The sequence below is a fragment of the Triticum aestivum genome, chromosome 7A (assembly GCF_018294505.1).
Source record: "Triticum aestivum cultivar Chinese Spring chromosome 7A, IWGSC CS RefSeq v2.1, whole genome shotgun sequence".
Lineage (NCBI taxonomy): Eukaryota > Viridiplantae > Streptophyta > Magnoliopsida > Poales > Poaceae > Triticum > Triticum aestivum.
The window spans coordinates 500,279,731-500,301,257 of NC_057812.1; the positions used below are offsets into that span (position 1 = coordinate 500,279,731).

Sequence of the window (21,527 nt, forward strand, 5' to 3'; positions counted from 1 at the left end):
TCAGAGGAACATGTATAACTCATGATGAGAGCAATAACAATAAAACTAAATGATCATTTATGCTAAGCTAACGGATGGGTCATGTCCATCACATCATTTTCTAATGACGTGATCATGTTCATCAAATGACAACACATGTCTATGATTAGGAAACTTAACCTTCTTTGATTAACGAGCTAGTCAAGTAGAGGCATACTAGTGACACTCTGTTTGTCTATGTATTCACACATGTACTAAGTTTCTGGTTAATACAATTCTAGCATGAATAATAAACATTTATCATGATATAAGGAAATATAAATAACAACTTTATTATTGCCTCTAGGGTATATTTCCTTCAGTCTCCCACTTGCACTAGAGTCAATAATCTAGTTCACATCGCCATGTGATTTAACACCAATAGTTCACATCGTCATGTGATTTAACACTCTATAGTTCACATCGCTATGTGACCAATACCCAAGGTTTACTAGAGTCAATAATCTAGTTCACATCGCCATGTGATTAACACCCAAAGAGTACTAAGGTGTGATCATGGTTTGCTTGTGAGAGAAGTTTAGTCAATGGGTCTGCCACTTTCAGATCCGTATGTATTTTGCAAATTTCTATGTCTATAATGTCTTGCATGGAGCCACTCTAGCTAATTGCTCTCACTTTCAATATGTATCTAGATCGAGACCTAGAGTCATCTAGATCGGTGTCAAAGCTTGCATCGACGTAACTCTTTACGACGAACTCTTTGTCACCTCCATAACCGAGAAACATTTCCTTATTCCACTAAGGATAATTTTGACCGTTGTCCAGTGATCCACTCTTGGGTCACTATTGTACCCTCTTGCCAAACTCATGGTGAGGTACATAATAGGTCTGGGACACAGCATAGCATACTTTGTAGAACCTATGACTGAGGCATAGAGAATGACTTTTCATTCTCTTTCTATTTTCTGTCGTGGTCGGGTTTTGAGTCTTTACTCAACTTCATACCTTGCAACACAGGCAAGAACTCCTTCTTTGACTGTTCCATTTTGATCTACTTAAAAAACTTGTAAAGGTATGTACTCATTGAAAAAATTTATCAAGTGTCTTGATCTATCTCTATAGATCTTGATGCTCAATATGTAAGCAGCTTCACCGAGGTATTTCTTTGAAAAACTCCTTTCAAATACTCCTTTATGCTTTCCAGAAAATTCTACATTATTTCCGATCAACAATATGTCATTCACATATACTTATCAGAAAGGTTGTAGTGCTCCCACTCACTTTCTTGTAAATATAGGCTTAACCGCAAGTCTGTATAAAACTATATGCTTTGATCAACTTATCAAAGCGTAAATTCCAACTCCGAGATGCTTGCACCAGTCCATAGATGGATCACTGGAGCTTGCAAATTTTGTTAGCACCTTTAGGATTGACAAAACCTTCTGGTTGCATCATATACAATTGTTCTTTAAGATATCCATTAAGGAATGCAGTTTTGACATCCATTTTCCAAATTTCATAAAATGTGGCAATTGCTAACATAATTTGGACAAACTTTAAGCATCGATACGAGTGAGAAAATCTCATCGTAGTCAACATCTTGAACTTGTAAAAACCCTTTTCGAAAAGTCGATCTTTGTAGATAGTAACACTACTATCAGCGCCCGTCTTCCTCTTGAAGATCCATTTATTCTCAATGGCTCGCCGATCATCGGGCAAGTCAATCAAAGTCCATACTTTGTTCTCATACATGGATCCTATCTCAGGTTTCATGGCCTCAAGCCATTTCGCGGAATCTGGGCTCATTATCGCTTCCTCATAGTTCGTAGGTTCGTCATGGTCTAGTAACATGGCTTCTAGAACAGGATTACTGTACCACTCTAGTGCGTAACGTGCTCTGGTTGACCTACAAGGTTCGGTAGTAACTTGATCTGAAGTTTCATGATCATCATCATTAACTTCCTCACTAATTGGTGTAGGCATCACTAGAACTGATTTCTGTGATGAACCATTTTCCAATTCGGGTGAAGGTACTACTACCTCATCAAGTTCTACTTTCCTCCTACTCACTTCTTTCGAGAGAAATTCCTTCTCTAGAAAGGATCCATTCTTAGCAACAGATAACTTGCCTTCGGATCTGTGATAGAAGGTGTACCCAACAGTTTCCTTTGGGTATCCTATGAAGACACATTTCTTCGATTTTGGTTTGAGCTTATCAGGCTGAAACTTTTTCACATAAGCATCGCAACCCCAAACTTTAAGAAACGACAGCTTAGGTTTCTTGCTAAACCACAGTTCATACGGTGTCATCTCAACGGAATTTTAGGCGGTGCCCTATTTAACGTGAATGCAGTTGTCTCTAATGCATAACCCCAAAACGTTAGTGGTAAATCAGTAAGAGACATCATAGATCGCACCATATCTAATAAAGTACAGTTAAGACATTCGGACACACCATTACGTTGTGGTGTTCCAGGTGGCGTGAGTTGCGAAACTATTCGACATTGTTTCAACTGAAGGCCAAACTTGCAACTCAAATATTTCGTCTCCGTGATCAAATCATAGAAACTCTATTTTCTTGTTACGGCGATTCTCCACCTCACTCTGAAATTCTTTGAACTTTTCAAATGTTCCAGACTTGTGTTTCATTAAGTAGATATACTCATATCTGCTCAAATCATCTATGAAGGTCAGAAAATAACGATACCTACCGCGAGCCTCAACACACATCGGACCGCATACATCGGTATGTATTATTTCCAATAAGTCAGTGGCTCACTCCATTGTTCTGGAGAACGGAGTCTTATTCATCTTGCCCATGAGGTATGGTTTGCAAGCATCAAATGATTCATAATCAAGTGATTCCAAAAGTCCATTCGCATGGAGTTTCTTCATGCGCTTTACACCAATATGACCTAAACGGCAGTGCCACTAGTATGTTGCACTATCATTATCAACTTTGCATCTTTTGACTTCAATATTATGAATATGTGTATCAATACAATCGAGATTCAATAAACCATCTGTAACATTCCAAATTTTCAATTTGGAATGTTATACACTAGATCATCATTCCATATCATATTTATTGCATTTTGGTATATCCTAGAAATTTTCGCAACTCAAGGACCCTCGGAGAGAGTTGGGGATTTCGTTATTTTCATGTTTGAGTTGTCTCAAATTGTGAGAATAGGATCATTTGATTTTATTTATTTTATCTTCAATTATTTCTAATATAAAAATATGAGAGAGGGAATAAAATGACTTTCCCAAAATAAAGAAATATTGAGGATTTAATAAAAAATCAAACAAGATTTTATTTGGTTTTATTTGCTATTGTATTTGAATTTAGGAAAAATGCGCGTTTTTCAAAATTGCATTTAGGCCCCAAATAAATGTTCATCCTGTGCGGCTTGATTTTAGAAGCCGGGGAAAATTTATTTCGAGATTTTTGGAGTCCGTTTAGTAGTCTTTTTGTTTTTTTTCTGAGCGTAACTATTTAAAAAAAACGCAACCGACCTACGGGCCGTGTCCGACCCGGACAGTAAGGCCCGTCCGGCTTTATAAGCCGGGGAGGCCCAGCCGGAACCCCCCCCCCCAAACCCTAGCCCCGCGCCCGCCGCCGTCTTCGCCTCGCGCCGCCGCCGCCGCCTCGCCGCGCCGCCGCCGCCGCCGCCGCCCCGCACCGCTGACCGCCGCCGCCGGACTAGTCGCCGGTGTTGCCGGAGGTAGTTTTTTTTAGTAGCCGGTTTTTCCCGAAAAACCGTTTGGTTTTTCGACGGTTTTGTTCGTTTTTTTTAAGTTTTGGTTTTTTTAATAGATCGGTTTTCTGGTTTATTTAAATAGTGAGCGTTCGCCCGTTCGTTCATTTTAACGAACGTTCGTCGTTTTTCTTTTTTTTCTCGGATTAAATCCGCGATTTTTCTGATCTCTGATCCGATTTTCGTTTTAGTCTAACTTTTCGCCTGTTTATCGGAATCAGGCGATTCAAGCGCCTGGAGTTTTGTCTCGAAACCCTCTTTCCGATTAACCAACTCAAACAAGTTTTTGCCACTGTAATTTTTTTCCTTAGATTTAGAATAGTAAACGAAGCCTGTTTCTTTTGCCGTTTGTCTTTCGTTGCTTCATTCGATTTGATTCTTTTGCCAACCAGAGTTTCTAAGTTGAACCTTCTGGTTAGATCTCTTATTTGAGTTTTACCTGTGCATTAGTTGAGTACTTATTGTATACTTGTTTGTTTGCGATAGAGTACCCAGAGTGCGCCGCTTGTTATTTCAAATCGCTAGGTTTCCGGGATCATCAGCAAGGCAAGTAACACTTTGATCATACCTCCTACTACCCACTTTTATTGCATTAGATCAATCCTTACACATTGCATGATTAGGATCCAATTAAATTGTGGGTTTGGGAAGTAGTTGAGGTAGTACCTATTACCTGTTTATTATCAATCCTTTGGGAGTTGCTTCTACGTTGCTTATTATGCCATGCTATGCTAGTAGACGTGGATTGGGTGAGTGTATCCATGACAGATGTGAGATTGTTAATTAATGGTTTATTTAAGGTGGCAACTTAAACACACATCTGGGTGGATTGAGGTACCTGGGTATTCCAGGATTGCCTGTTTTTCTTTATGGACCGCCACCCAGGCTCAAAGGGATCATGAGATTATTCATGCTAGAAACTTCCGTGTGCAGCCACGAGCTATTATGGGCTCTAGCATAGTTGACTAAGTCGTGCGAACTCTTACAGTCGTAGACTAGCAGATGTAGGGGATGTAGGTGGTATGGTCTACCCATCGTAAGGTGCTAGCGCTTCTGAAAGGCTATGTCTCGGTCATCCGTTTCTCAAACACTGTGTAGTGCGAGAAACCAAACGGAGGCGATCGAGTCTTGTGGGGAAAAGTGCGCAAACCTCTGCAGAGTGTATAAACTAATCATGGTTAGCCGTGTCCCCGGTTATGGACATCTTGAGTATTTAGTACCTGGATTATCATGTGAATCTCAACATGTTACTATAAAATTTAATTTTGATGGGTTTGTTTAATGATGATGTTTAATTGGGATTGAGAATGCTGTCAACCATTCTCAATGTTTAACAACCACCATGATAGTTAAATAAATTTATTCCTTTGCAGTAGGGAAAAATTGGCTTTTTGCAAAACTGTAACCATAGAGCTTTCCACCAGCCAAATATGCATATAGAATAGTTGTTTCTTTCCATTACTCTCTATGTGTTACATTGCCAGCATATTCCATGTGTTGACCCGTTTCGGGCTGCAACGTTAATGTTGCAGACTTTTCAGACGGCGATTAAGGAGTTTTAGGTCGTGGTTCTATACTCAGTGATGCCGTTGGAGTTGATGGACTCACTTATCTTCCAAGCCTTCCGATGTTATCATTATTAGATGGCCTTAAGCCATATTTACTGTAATAAGTTCTCTTTTGGAGACACTTGATGTAATAAGTGTGTGATTACTACTCTGTTATAAATCCTTCAAGTACTGTGTGGTGTCAGCATTACTGATCCAGGGATGACACCAGAGCATAGAGATTGGACCGTTTGAGGTCTGGTCGCTACACCATCCACCTTGGGTGTATGACCACAGAAGGTTTTATTCATGTAAACAGAATAACAATTATTCTTTGACTTAAATGAATAACTGTATTGCAATAAACATAATCCAATCATATTATGCTCAACGCAAACACCAAATAGCATTTATTTTAGGTTCAAACTAATCCCGAAGGTAAAGGGAGTGTGCGATGGTGATCTTATCAGCCTTGGAATCACTTCCAACACACATCGTCACCTCGCCCTCAACTAGTCTATGTTCATTTTGTAACTCCTGTTTCAAGTTACTAATCATAGCAACTGAACCAGTATCAAATACCCAGGGGTTACTATGAACACTAGTAAAGTACACACCAATAACATGTATATCATATATACTTTTGTTCACTTTGCCATCCTTCTTATCCGCCAAGTATTTGGGACAGTTCCGCTTCCAGTGACCATTTCCTTTGCAGTAGAAGCACTCAGTTTCAGGCTTGGGTCTAGCTTTGGGCTTCGTCATGGGAGTGGCAACTTGCTTGCCATTCTTCTTGAAGTTCCATTTCTTTCCCTTGCCCTTTTACTTGAAACTAGTGGTCTTGTCAACCATCAACACTTGATGCTTTTCTTGATTTCTACCTTCACCGATTTCAGCATCGCGAAGAGCTCGAGAATCATTTTACGTCATCCCTTGCATATTATAGTTCATCACTAAGTTCCAGTAACTTGGTGATAGTGACTAGAGAACTCCGTCAATCACTATCCTATCTAGAAGATTAACTTCCACTTGATTCAAGCAATTGTAGTAGCCAGACAATCTGAGCACATGCTCACTGGTTGAGCTATTCTCCTCCATCTTGTAGGCAAAGTACCGTCAGAGGTCTCATACCTCTCGACACGGGCATGAGTCTGAAATACTAATTTCAACTCTTGGGACATCTTATATGCTCCGTGGTGTTCAAAACGTTTTTGAAGTCCCGGTTCTAAGCCGTAAAGCATGGCACACTAAACTATCAAGTAGTCATCATACCAAGCTTCCCAAACGTTCATAACGTCTGCCTCTGCTCCTGCAATAGGTCCGTCACCTAGCGGTGCATCAAGGACATAATTCTTCTGTGCAGCAATGAGGATAATCCTCAGATCACGGAGCTAGTCCGAATCATTGCTACTAACATCTTTCAACATAGTTTTCTCTAGGAATATATCATAAATAAAACGGGGAAGCTATACGAGAGAAATTGATCTACAACATGGATACACAAATACTATCAAGACTAAGTTCATGATAAATTTAAATTCAATTAATCATATTACTTAAGAACTCCCACTTAGATAGACATCCCTCTAATCATCTAAGTGATCACGTGATCCATATCAACTAAACCATGTCCGATCATCATGTGAGATGGAGAAGTTTTCAATGGTGAACATCACTATGTTGATCATATCTACTATATGATTCACGCTCGACCTTTCGGTCTCAGTGTTCTGAGGCCATATCTGCATATGTCAGGCTCGTCAAGTTTAACTCGAGTATTCTGCGTGTGCAAAGCTGGCTTGCACCCATTGTATCTGAATGTAGAGCTTATCACACCCGGTCATCACGTGGTGTCTCGGCACGACGAACTATAGCAACGGTGCATACTCAGGGAGAACACTTGTACCTTGAAATTTAGTGAGAGATCATCTTATAATGCTACCGCCTTACTAAGCAAAATAAGATGCATAAAGGATAAACATCACATGCAATCAAATAAGTGATATGATATGGCCATCATCTTGTGCCTTTGATCTCCATCTCCAAAGCACCGTCATGATCACCATCGTCACCGGCTTGACACCTTGATCTCCATCGAAGCATCGCTATTGTCTCGCCAACTATTGCTTCTACAACTATCACTACCGCTTAGTGATAAAGTAAAGCAATTACATGGCAATTGCATTTCATACAATAAAGCGACAACCATATGGCTCCTGTCAGTTGCCGATAACTGTTACAAAACATGATCATCTCATTACGTTTTGACCATATCACATCACAACAAGCCCTGCAAAAACAAATTAGACGTCCTCTACTTTGTTGTTGCAAGTTTTACATGGCTACTACGGGCTTAGCAAGAACCGTTATTACCTATGCATCAAAAACCACAATGATTTTTCGTCAAGTGTGTTGTTTTAACCTTCAATAAGGACCGGGCGTAGTCATACTCGATTCAACTAAAGCTGGAGAAACAGACACCCACTAGCCACCTGTGTGCGAAGCACGTCGGTAGAACCAGTCTCATCATCATCCAACAATACCGCAGAATCAAAGTATGATATGCTGGTAAGCAGTATGACTATTATCGTCCACAACTCTTTGTGTTCTACTCATGCATATAACATCTACGCATAGACCTGGCTTGGATGCCACTGTTGGGGAACGCAGTATTTCAAAAAAAATCATGTAATCACGCAAGATCTATCTAGGAGATGCATAGCAATGAGAGGGGAAAGAGTGTCTACGTACCCTCATAGACCGAAAGCGGGAGCGTTAAGTAACGCGGTTGATGTAGTCGAAGGTCTTCGTGATCCAACCGATCAAGTACCAAACATACGGCACCTCCGCGATCTGCACACGTTCAGCTCGGTGACGTCCCTCGAACTCTTGATCCAGTTGAGGCCGAGGGAAAGTTTCGTCAGCACGACGGTGTGGTGACGGTGATGATGAAGTTACCTGCGTAGGTCTTCGCCTAAGCACTTCAACGATATGACCGAGGTGTGTTTCTGTGGAGGGGGCACCGCACACGGCTAAGAGAAACTTTGGTGTGCCTTTGGGGTGCCCCCTCCCACGTATATAAAGGGGGAGGGAGGAGGAGGCCGGCCAAGGGGAGGAGACGCGCCATGGGGGGGCAATCCTACTCCAAGTAGGATCCGACCCCCCCTTTTCCTATTCCAATAAGGAGAAGGGGGAAGGTGAGGGAGGAGAGAAGGAAAGGGGTCCCCCCCCCCCGTCCAATTCGGTTTGGGCTGGGGGGCTGCCTTGGCCTGCCTCCTCTCTTCCACCAATAGGCCCATGAGGCCCAATAACCCCCCGGGGGTTCCAGTGACCCCCCCCCCCCCCAGTACTCCGAAAAATACCCGATACAGCTCGGAACTGTTCCGGTGTCCGAATATAGTCTTCCAATATATCAATCTTTATGTCTCGACCATTTCGAGACTCCTCGTCATGTCCGTGATCTCATTCGGGACTCCTAACTACCTTCGGTACATCAAAACACATAAACTCATAATACCGATCGTCATCGAACGTTAAGCGTGTGGACCCTATGGGTTCGAGAACTATGTAGACATGACCGAGACACATCTCCGACAAATAACCAATAGCGGAACCTAGATGCTCATATTGGTTCCTACATATTCTACGAAGATCTTTATCGGTCAAACCGCATAACAACATACGTTGTTCCCTTTGTCATCGGTATGTTACTTGCCCGAGATTCGATCGTCGGTATCATCATACCTAGTTCAATCTCGTTACTGGCAAGTCTCTTTACTCGTTCCGTAATGCATCATCTCGCAACTAACTCATTAGTCACATTGCTTGCCAGGCTTATAGTGATGAGCGTTACCGAGTGGGCCCAGAGATACCTCTCTGACAATCGGAGTGACAAATCCTAATCTCGATCTATGCCAACTCAACAAACACCATCGGAGACACCTGTAGAGCATCTTATAATCACCTAGTTACGTTGTGACGTTTGATAGCACACACGGTGTTCCTCCGGTATTCGGGAGTTGCATAATCTCATAGTCATAGGAACATGTATAAGTCATGAACAAAGCAATAGCAATAAAGTAAATGATCATAGTGCTAAGCTAACGGATGGGTCTAGTCCATCACATCATTCTCTAATGATGTGATCCCGTTCATCAAATGACAACACATGTCTATGGCTAGGAAACTTAACCATCTTTGTTTAACGAGCTAGTCAAGTAGAGGCATGCTAGGGACACTCTATTTGTCTATGTATTCACATATGTACTAAGTTTCCAGTTAATACAATTCAAGCATGAATGATAAACATTTATCATGGTATAAGGAAATATAAATAACAACTTTATTATTGCCTCTAGGGCATATTTCCTTCACTCCTCTGGAGGCCTTTTTCGGTTATTTGCCAAAGGGGGAATCGATCACGGTGGCCTTCTTCATCAACCTTATTGCCTCCATGATGATGTGGGAGTAGCTCCCCTCATGACCTAAGGGTGCATAGCAGTAGTTAGATCTCTCTCTCTCTCTCTCTCTCTCTCTCTCTCTCTCTCTCTCTCTCTCTCTCTGATCTTCAATAAATGTTCTCTCTGGAGATCGATTCGATATCATCTTTTGCGGTGTGTTTGTTGGGATCCGATGAGTTGTGGGGTTTATGATCAGATTGTTCATTGAAAGTAATTGAGTTATTTTTGAACTTTGTTATGTGTGATTGTTATAGCTTTGTATTTCTCTCTGATCTAATCGTTTAGTTTGGCCAATTAGATTGATTTATCTTCAGCGGGAGAGGTGCTTTGTGATAGGTTCAATCTTGTGGTGTCCTCATCTATGACAGGAGGAGTAGTGAGGCACGTATTTGTATTGTTACTACTAAGGGTAAAACGGCGGGGTTTGATCATATTGGTTGTTCTTATTCCCTCTACATTATGTCATCATATTTCATGCACTGATTTGTTTGTCATGAACTTAATACGTAGAGAGACAATCATAGAAGCGCTCTCAAAGTGGAGTCATAGTAGTAGATGCAAAATCGTTTCGGTCTACTTGTCATGGAGGTAATGCCTATGTACTGATCATGCCATGAATAACATCATAACTATGCACTTTTTTATAAATATTATCATAACTCTGTAGTGTCCCTTGCCCCCAAGGAGTCGCATGACCCGGCTTGAACTTTAGGGTTTGTTTGTTATCCAATAATGAAAGAGTGTGTTGCAAGATTGCAGACAAATCCTATATATAACTAAGTAGTTGATCCCTCCTAACATATTTATCTAACCATGCAACTAAATCACCTCAACAGGTAATCATGTATAAAAAGCCCACCTCAACATGTAATCATGTATGAAAAGCCCACCTCAACATGCAAACATGCATGAAAAAGACTTAGATGTCTTAATTATATTATTATGATCCTTATATTCAATAAACATGTTGTAATTAAATAATAATCATATGTATTTTCAGTTTAACCTTTTATATTATTAATCCAAATATTCATGTTCATGTAACAGAACTCATTAAAATTATCACAAACAATTCCCGCGGCAACACGCCGTGTTTCACTAGTAAAAAATAGCATTGTACACTGCAAGAAAAATTAAATAAAAAAGATGAACTGAATGAGGAAATAAATACAAAATCACATTGATTTCATTTTTTGAGCGATAATGACATGGATTTCTAGCACTTGACACTCCTGCATATCAACATATCATACCATATTTAATCCTACAAACCGAAAATACATGAATTTGTATCCTATGCCTTTTTGCTTAAGGAATTCCTTACCTTTGTTGTGAATTCAATTCCATAGTGATTTTTGTTTCCCTTGAAGAGTTTGTTAGATTTGAATGATCGAAACTTCATTTGGAGTACTAGAAAATTTCCACTTAGCCCAACTCCCTGAAAAATGTTTGCAATGCAAAGAAAGTGGGAAAGTAGCATTCTGCAGTAAATCTAAAGCCAGCCCCTTGATTCAGAATTTCCGAGACGCCTTCATAGAATTGCATCTTTTTAATAAATCTTAAGCTCCCATCATATGAAATTCCTACAGCAATTTTTCGCCCCAATAAGGGATTCAAGTCCTGTTGCAGGGGATTCAACAGCCATTGCCTTGCTAAAAAAAATAAAGAACAAGAAAGAACATGGTAAGCCAGCTCTATAGAAGTGGAGCGGAGCCCAGGGGGAGGGATGATGACGGGGATAAACAAAAACACGGTGTATATAATCAGCATGCTAGTTACAACACCAGCCGGCACCTAGAGATACGAGAGGGAGAGGGAGGGGGAGGGGGGGAAGAAAAGCAGCAACTTCTACAAAAGCAAAGCAACAATCCAGGCACGCACGCAGCTAGAGGGAGGGAGGGAGGGGGGCGAGAGATCGGCGCGTGCGGCAACTGAATCCTTCCATATCATTCCTTTCCACTGATCCTCGAGAGCTCCACGGGATGGCATCATGGCAGTGCAAAAAGGAGCGAGCACCAACTCCCCCGTCTTATCTGCCTCCATCATTGGCTCGACCTGCATTGCCATGTGAGGTCGCTATCCCTCCCTAGCTTCTTGATCCGCGCACCCCGAGCTTCTTCACCTCCACCTTGAGCGACTTGAGGTACCTGACGGCCTCGTCCAGGACGGCGGGCGTGTCCATCCGGTCGCCGCCGGGGATGATCCCCTTGAGCGTCTTCATCATCTTCTTCATCCGTTCCTTCTTCCTCTCGCCGCCTCCGCCGGCGCCGGTGGCGTTGCCAGTCGGGCTGACGCTCACCACGTACCCGGAGGAGCAGGTGGAGTCCGGCGAGCCCCCTCCGCGGCACGCGGGCGTGCGACCCGTGCTCAGCACGTCGTCCTCCTCGTCGCCGTCCCCGGAGCTCATCAGCGCGTCGATCTCGTCGGTGTCCTCCTTCTGCCGGATTGAGCACTCGCCGCCGTCCTGGTCGCCGCCGTAGTAGGTGCTCTTGCCGACGTAGTTCTGATCGTAGCCGCCGTTGTTGCAGTGCTGCTGGTCGTAGCCCCCGGAGGAGCCGAAGTTGTTGGCCAGCGACGGGTGGTACATCACCCTGCTCCGGTCATAGGTCTGATCAAAGATGACGTAGTTCTTGGGGCAGGTATCCGACGGCTGGAACTCGAGCCCGGTGAGCGGAGCCGGGAAGTCGTGCTGCCTCCGACCGGCGAGCGGGTCCTCATAGGCAGGCGGCGCCGCCGCGGGGTACCGGTCGTTGGTGTAGTACGCTCCTCCGGCTCCGTTGCCGTACCCGGCCATGTCATAGCCGGCGCCGTAGCCACCGCCATAGCCGTACCCGTAGCCGGCGCCGTAGCCACCGTACCCGTAGCCTGGATCTCCCTGCATCACTTCGCTCGTTGCTGCTAGCTGCTCAACTCCTAGAGAGAGATGTGTTTGTGGATGGATGGGTTTGGTGGAGAATTCAAGGAAAACGAATAAGAAGAAGAATTCAAGGGTGTTTGTGGTTAACTGGAGCTGGACTGACTTTCTCTGGTTCAAATTCAAAATTGATTCGGTTAGTGTGTGAGTTTGAGGCTGTTTTGGAGGGAATGTCTGGTCGATGTGTGGGATTTTGTGGCCGAATCTACGTCACAGGCTTGAGCAGCTGGCGGAAGTATTCGGCCTGCAAGCAGTAGGCAGTGGCAAGATACGTTAGTGAACGATCACGAGCATACAATCAAACAGAAGTTAACAGAAATGGAAGTGCAATGTATGATTATGACTTATGAACACATCATCTAATGACACGTCTACTTGTTTTGAAGCATGGCAAGATTTCCCAGCGTGAGAACAGAGCAAAATGAGAACAGAGCATGGCAGCGACTAGTCTCTGAGACTGAAAATGAATGCATACATGCACGAACAGAGCACGAGCACACTGGTAGTAGCATGTAGTAGCACTTGTCAAAAGGAAAAGGTACTACGCTGCAATTAATGATGATTAAGGGTGGACAAAGCGTACTGTGGTACCAAACCATAGGACACAAGCTAGTCGTCCCGCTCGATTCTCCAAGGGAAATGCTCTAATAATAGCAATGTGGGCACGCGTCTAATCCTATGTGCCGATACTTGCACCTTGTTACTGAATAAATCTGAACTGTCGCCACTGTTTCAGTATGCAGCTACCATACTAGAAGCAGAGGAACTACAGAGTGTGCTGTTCTTTTCTCCATACGATCCGACAAATGGAACTACAGAGTGTACTGTCATGCGAAACTACGATTCACTGACGCGGCAAAGTGCATTATGAATCAGACGAACTGTTTAAATTGCATTCATGTACCTTAGGATGTACTGCTGCTAATTGTTAATTTGAAGTTACTAGTACTACCCAGTATTTTAACTGGAAGTATATTTACGCTGGCAACCGAAGAAGCGCTCGAACATGCTCCCCTGTCTGAGGCAAAGAATACATACATGAACCAAAGCAGCGCTGGGCTGTACTACTGCTCCCATCTTTTGTCGACCAACGAAAAAACGCAGAACGAAAAGACACTGCTACTCCTACTTGAAAACGCCATGTCTTTTTCTTTTGACCACTAACAAACCACTTTGTTGTCAACACGGGCGTGGACGTCGAGTTCCGTCAAAATGTGGGCCCGATCGCAAGCTTTCCTGTCTGCATGCACAACGGCATTCAGGCCGGCATTTCCTTTCCTTTCCTATCTCAACACTAACGGAGGGACAGGACCAATGAGAAAGTTGCTGCTTATCTACAACTATACTAGAAGATGAGATGATGCATCATGATTCATTCCCGCTCCCACTAGCAAGCAGTAGTATCAGACTAGCGATGCTCAAAAGCAACAAGAAGAAATCATCAAGAAGAATCAATCTGAAACTAAACAAGTAGAGTAGCAGAAGAAAGAAGAACATTGTAGTAGTAAGTAGCTTACTAGTTTTTCGGTGCGCGAGGCTCTGTCCTCACCTGGCAGAGTTGCGTCAATCTGTAGTAACACGCGACGGCGCCACTTGTCATAACGATCGCGGCAGCCCCGTTGAACCCAGCTCGCATGTCCTCGTGGAGCGCTGCCGATCGGCGGAGCGGCGGCGATGATCAGAGGGCGACATGGAAGAACACCCACGGCATCCTACTCTGCATCATCAAACGGAAACGGCATCAAGGCACCGCGCAGCAGAGCCAGAGCAGGCGGGAGATGTAATGGCGATGGCTTTGTGTGTGTGTGGTATGGTATGGTATGATCTTGGCGAAGAAGAATTGCAGACGGCGAGCGAGCAAGCAGGCCGGTGGAGAGCAGGGAGGAGCAGAGCGGATGGATGGATGGATGGCGCTGGGCGCAGCGCGGGGTTTTATACAAGGGATGAAGGGAGCGTTGGATGCTCGGATTGGTGCGTGCGTGCGTGCGTGGGTTCATGCCCCGCCTTCTCTCTATTGATTCTTTTTGCCCTGCACTCCTTTTGAGTAGATACAGAGAGGAAGGAAGGGGGGGAGGAGGAGGAGGATGGCGAGCACCGCGGCGCAGCGCAGTGATGGAAACGAATGAATGAATGGGGGCGGGGGCGGGGGCGGGGGGAGGAGAGAGGGAACGAAATTAATGAGGTGGCGTGCGCACTCGATGGGTTCGTGCTCGCTGTGGGTGCGCGTGCCGCTTCCCACCGCGCCCGAGCCCCCGAACCGCCCTGCGGCCCACGCCATCGTTTTGCCCGCGCGCACCATGACGCGCGGGCCCCGGGGAGAGGGGCGGCCCACATGCCCGTGACTGTAAGGCCGCTGAGCGGCGGTGCGGAGGGGAGGCGAGGCCCCGGTCAATGGAGGTGGGCATCGTGGCAGGGCAATCCACCCATTCCAACCCAGTCCCAAGCACGAAGCAAGCCGAGCCGCACGCACGCGTCCGCGGGAGGGAACCATTGAGTGCATGCACGAACGCCTGGCGCGCCGTCGGATCGGGATCGGGCGGCGGAGGGGCCTGCCGCCGTCGGACGCGACGCGCGTGCCCGCCGTGGCCATCGATCGATGCTGCTGCCCTAGGGCCGCCCCGTCGGTAGGGTAGGCGCCGGCGGGGCGGGGCGGGGCGGGCGGGATAGTCATGGCGGCGCGCCGGGGCGCCCGGGGGACAGCCATGATGGCCGAGGAGTACTGGCAGCGGGGCTTGCCCCGATGGACCACCGGACATGCGAGATTACCCATCGAGATTGTACTTCACGTGCTGTCTCCTAGCGGATTAGGATTACACCCCCCTCGCCTCGCCTCGCCTCTGCCTTTTGTGGTTCGGCTTGCTTCCATTCCATGTGAGTAGTACTACTACTTCAAGCCCAAGTAGCAATTCCACTGCTTGCTGCATTAGGAAATTTGGTCTGATGAATAGAAAAATGGGACGCAGCAAACGGCTGATCGACACACATGCCCGGGGAAGCATGATAGCAGTGCAACATATGGCACCATCGTCACCGGGGCGTCACCCGGGCCGCGCCGCCTGATTGGCGCGGGCGGAGGCCCGTGCGACCGGAGAATCATGGACGCCACCGGAGGCCGCCGCTGGCAGTGATGGTGTAGCGGCGCAGGGGAACGGCCCGATGCAACCGCCATTATAGGCCATCAAACGGGCTGCCCTGCCCTGCCTCGTTGCATCGCGAGCGACGCAACTCGAGCGCCCCTCCTCCTACTACTGCGGGGTGGGGACCCGCCGTAGACCACGTCCAGGGCGCACACTCCACGCCGTAGGCGCTCTCGCGTCGGGGGAGGCGCGCCGCGCCGTGGAGGCCATCATCGCCGTCAAATGCCATCATGCGTCCAGCCCCCGGCCCGATCGAGCGTTCACGTCACGACGGGGCCAAGGCGAAGACCGCCATGCGGCCGACTCGAACGCCGGGCGCGGAGCTCCGATTTCATGCGTAGGTAGGGGTGCTAGCCAGCCCAGCCTGTCAACGTAGCGCGCGGGGCCGGCCTCAGGCACGTAAATTGTTTCGAGCACCAGGCCAGGCGCGTGCGTGCATGAACTGCGTCCTGCCGACTTTCAGAGTGAGTTGGATTCACGTGCTAATCATTGACTACCAAACGTATTGCAGTGAGATTTCCGCAAGTGCTACCGTGTAAGTAATCTCAGCTAGTACAATGTCCGCAACAAACCACCAAAGTAGTACGTATGGTCCTTGTAGCACGGTGCTAGGAGTTTGGAGCATTTTGACGATAGACATGTGCGCACACCCAACTATGGCCAGTAACTAATTTCCAGCCACAAATGGTAGTATTTGGTCAGAGCATATCTCCTGACTCTCAAAATCATTTATTTTGACTCTTTTAATCTTTTTTTTTGAGAAACTCTTTTAATCTAAATTAAGATGATCTTTTGATGTGGCGTTTTAGTTTTCAACATTTTTTGTTGACATGTATTCATGCAGTATGAAAGTGGAGTCGATGTCATTCAAATTTTCAATAAATTTTTATAACAATTAATAAAGACCATGAGAACTTTAACAAAACGAGGAGAACATCTTTTGAAAGGAAGATCATAAAGAAACTACAAAAATAAAAAAAGTAAAGCAAGAAATTGTAGCAAGTTAACTTACAACAATGAAAGAAATTAATGTGACAATGTAGAAAAAGTATGGTGCAATTATCGAATGGCGAGATATGTATCGCCAAAAAATCGCTTACTTCAAAATTATAATATTTGTTACTGTCTGGTATAATTCTAATCTTTTTTAGTGTTGGGTTTTACTATTATTCAGTTTCCCCTACAATGATCACTCTAATGTTTTTTTAATCCATTTTTCTAAAAGTCCCTGATATTTTATGTTTTTTCCAAAACTGACTTTTAACTATAAGTTAATTGTGCTTACTTGAATATGTGTCCACATGGACATTGTGTAAACTAAATGACACATAGTCACCACATCAGTCCAAATAAACGACTATGGGCGGAAGAGGGTAGAATTAATGGTTTTAAGACCTGGGGGGGGGGGGGGGGGAGTGTTGTAAGTTGTATCGAAGCTCGAGTTTGAAAAAAAAGGGTTTATTGGTAGTATGTTAAGAACATATTTCTAACCTCTCGGCACCATTTTATTTAAGCTCTGTTAATCTAAAGCAAGATGCTTTTCCGACATGACATCTAGTTTTGGCTTAGTTTATTTTCCATAATGTTTGTTTGGTAAAAATCAAACTGAACATCAATAATTTTAAATAACATTTTAAAGATATATTAAATTTCAAGGACACATTTTGTAATATATAAAACCCCGAGCTCCCCCACAAAAAATAAAAGCAGATAAGAAATTACAGAAAATAAACCTATAAAACAAGAAATTGTGAATTTGAAAAGATAAATAAATAATCATTAAAAATTAGTGTATTTCATCTTGAACAAGCATCATCGGAAAGGCTAAAATAATCCAGAAAAATGCGAACAGCGGTGCAAAGACTAGGACTAGAACCCCAGTGGACTGATTTCCACAACAAAGAACATAACCATCTGAGCTAGGCTCAGTTATATTCACGTGGTATGAAAGTGGAGTCAATAGAAAACAGATTTTCAACATCTTTAAAACAAAATACTCCCTCCGTCCGGAATTAGTTGTCGCAAAAATGGATAAAGTTGGATGTATCTTAGAATCAAAATACGTCTAGATACATCAATTCCTTCGACAAGTAATTTAGAACGGAGGGAGTATATATTAAGGAATAAAAACCATGAGAACTTTAGCAAACGAGTAGAACTTCTTTTGAAATGAAGATCACAAATGAAACTATAAAAATAAAAAAGTAAATCAAGAAATTGTGGGAAGTTAAATTACAACAATAAAATAATTAATATGAAAATGTAGCAAAAATATATGATGCAATTATCAAATGGCTAGATATGTATCGCCAACAAACTTACGCACTTGTTAATTTCTAATTCTTCTTATTGTGCGTTATACTTCTAATGTTTTCTAGTGTCGGGTTTTGCTCTTATTCAATCTTCCCTACAACGAGCACTCTGATCTTTTTCAAAATTTCTAAAAAACCATAATATTTTATGGTTTTCTCCAAAATGACTTTTAACTACAAGTTGGTTGTGCTTACTGGAATCTATGTCCACATGGACATTTTGCAAAAATAATTGACACATAGTCACCGCATTAGTCAACATAAATGATTGTGGGTAGAATTAATAGTTTTGAGTTGAGGAGGGTGTTGTAAGTTGTATTAAAAGCTTGATTTTTGAAAAAAATGGTTTATTGCTAGTGTTGTTTAGAACATAATTCACAACTCTCTGTATCATTCTATTTAAGCTTTATTAATCTAAAGTAGGATGGTTTTCTGACATAAAATCTAGTATCAACTTAGTTTGTTTTCCATAAGTTCGTGTGGTAAAAGAGCGAACCAAGCATCAATAATTTTTAAAAACATGTTAAGTATATATTCAATTTCAAGGAAACATTGTCGAATATATAAGATCTCGAGTTCTCTGGTAGGAAATAAAAAAAGATAAGAAACTATAGAAAATAAACCAATAAAACAACAAATTGTCAAATTTGAATTGAAAAAATCAAAGAAATTTATTTAAAAATACGACTCTATTTTGTGTTCTCCCTGTGCGGGAGCTCAGTTTGGTCAGGTCCAAGGTTCTCAGCCGACAACTCCAGCCATTCGATCTTGGTGTGAGACATTGTGCTGACACCATTGTCGCTTCCTCTGAAATTCCTAACCCTAGGCTCGCGGTGTGAGGAATGGTTGGGTGGTTTGATGCGGCTCAGTATTGGGTGTGGATTAATCTCGTGGGGTTTGTTAAGGTTCGACTGCGCACCGTATCGCACCACACTGAACAATAGATGCGCCCTAGCGAACATGTTTACTATATGCGAGTCCACAAAGACATGATGAGTCGGTCCATCTTGACAAAATTTGGGGAAGGGAAGGCAAATACTAAATGGGGGTAAAATCTATCATTTTGTAACAACATAGGGAGTAAAATCTATCATTTTGTATCAACACAGGGGGGTACAATCTATCATTTTGTATCAACATAGGGGTAAATGGTTGAAGAAACTCTTAATTGGAATAATTTGCGTCACAAATGCACAACTAGGATATAAAATGGTGGAATAAACTCTAAGAATAATTTGTTTCCATTTTCATAAAACCCCCTAATCTCTTGTGTCTTTTTTCATGATTTATGAGTTTCTCTATAATTCTGTGTGCTTACTTGAATTTTAATCTACATGGACAACGTGTACGAAATATTGACACATAGCCACCACATCAACCAAAAGAGACATGATGTGGGTAGAAGATGGTAGAATTGGCGGCTCTGAAAGTTGATGGCGGCATTGTGAGTTTTATTGAAGCTCGGATTTTTAAGCATGACAAATCAAACATTTTTCTGGCAAATTATGTTCTCATGGGGATGACTATTTTCTTTAGCAAGAATGAAAATCTTGGCAAAAAGCTGAACATGGCAATAATTTTTCATACTTACTTGCTAAAGAAAATTGTCATCCTCGCGAGAACATAATTTGTCATAAAAAAGTTTGATTTTTTTTATAAACAAAAAAGTTTGATTTCTCATGCTAAAAAATCTGGCGTTTGATTTGTGGTGAAATCCTTGACTAAAATGAACAAGTGGACACTATCTTTTGCTACTGTGTTGGCATTGGAGCAAACAAAGCTGAGGGGAGGGAAGGAAGAAGAGGAGGTTGGAGGTGGTCGTAGCGTAAAAGACAACAATCGATGCAAGCCCGCTGGAAACATGGGTAAATGGCACACGGCCAAGGTGATGATGGGTGGCTTTATAATGATCATGCCGTCTCGATCTAGCATGATCCTCCCTGGTGAGACAGGAGGAGGGCTGTCTGCCCGTGGGAGTTTGTTGATTACTCAGTTCCAAGGCGCATGATGTGCATGCAGCGGCACGGCAGAGGGGGGCATGATGGCTTTTCTCGCACACCGTGTGTACCGGAGTATCATCCATCATCTCAGATCTTCTCCCGAAGAGACAAACGCTTCTTAAAGAAAGGCCATGGATATATGCGTACCGAGGAAAAAGGCAGGCCAAAAGACGATGAATCTTGGATTCTTCTCCTCCCTTCCTCTTACGCGCAATCATGCGCGGGCTGCCCGCGTGTCGGCCTCCTGTCCTGTCCCGCCCCCGCCCCAGCCCGGGTTTTGGTTCTGCTGTCTTTGCTTTGCTTTTCTTCCCGGCCATGGTTTATACGTACTCGTGTTTGTTACACAGTGTACGAGCACGGCGGACAACGAGTACGTGATTACGCATGTTGTCTCCTGGCCTAGTGCCATCGCGCTCTAAAATTTATGCAGGGAGAATGTTCCACTGCGTGCATTACCCAATGCTCGCCCTGCTCTTCACTAGTAACATGCATATCTTTGCTAGCCTATGTTACTACCGGTAATAACATATGTGTGATATATGTGTGATGTCATGTCATGCAACACTTTATTTATTAGCTTGTAGACTTAGGCTAGTTATAGAAACACTAGCCATAATGGGTATTAACATAGACTAATAACATGCCCTTCGCTGCCGCTGGCTCTGGCTACAGGCCACTGACCCCGCGCGGCCATGGAGCTACCTACAACTGCCGATCGACAAGGAGACATGTCAGTTCTTTCATGCCTCTACAACCTGGGCCATCGGAGATGGAAGCACATGCCGATTCTGCACCCATCATTGGATCGTTGGCTCCTCCGTTGCCGAGATCGCCCCGTCCCTGCTCTTCCTCATCCCGCGCCGCCGCCGTCGCCAACGTCTTGTCTGCGACGCCTTACAGAACTCCACCTGGATTGGGGACATCAACGGAGCTTTGTGCCCCGTCGCCGCCGTCGAGTATGTCGATCTTTGGCAGCGCATCCAGCGCTCTGCCGAGCCTGATATGATCACCTGGAAGTGGACCGAGAATGGGAGGCACTCGGCGGACTCTGCCTACCAGCCCATGTTCCGTGGATCAACTACAGCGCCACACTGGCGCCTCATTTGGCGATCATGGGCTCCGACCGAAGCCAAATTCTTCCTCTGGCTGGCATCCATGGACCGATGCTAGAGTGTTGAGTGTCGCGCAGGCCATGGCCTGCCACACGATCCCCTCTGCAAACTCTGTAGCCAAGAGTTGGAAACCCTTGACCACCTGCTTGCGCGATGCGTGTTCTCCAAGATAACTTGGCACGAGATTCTGTCTTGGTGCCGGCTACCTGTAGCCATCCCAAGCTCGACTGATGGATTCTTCTCCTGGTGGTCCGCAACCAACAGCTCGGCTCCGGCTCATATTCGCAAGGGGACGAACTCCCTCA

General features: G+C 44.3%; 1 protein-coding gene across 2 annotated transcripts; it reads right to left on the reverse strand.

Annotated features, from left to right (window-relative positions):
* Positions 1-11,234: 11,234 nt before the first annotated feature.
* On the reverse strand, positions 11,235-14,792 carry LOC123147816 (transcription factor bHLH144). 2 transcript variants are annotated; one of them, XM_044567127.1, is made up of 2 exons: positions 14,211-14,792; positions 11,235-12,905 (listed from the first exon to the last, which is right to left on the reverse strand). In XM_044567127.1, the coding sequence occupies exon 2, from the start codon at positions 12,626-12,628 to the stop codon at positions 11,834-11,836; it is 795 nt and encodes a 264-aa protein (XP_044423062.1). In that variant the 5' UTR covers positions 12,629-12,905; positions 14,211-14,792; the 3' UTR covers positions 11,235-11,833. The 2 variants fall into 2 exon arrangements, with proteins under 2 accessions (XP_044423062.1, XP_044423061.1); XM_044567126.1 differs by having other exon boundaries at positions 14,179-14,792.
* Between the last annotated feature and the right edge of the window lie 6,735 nt (positions 14,793-21,527).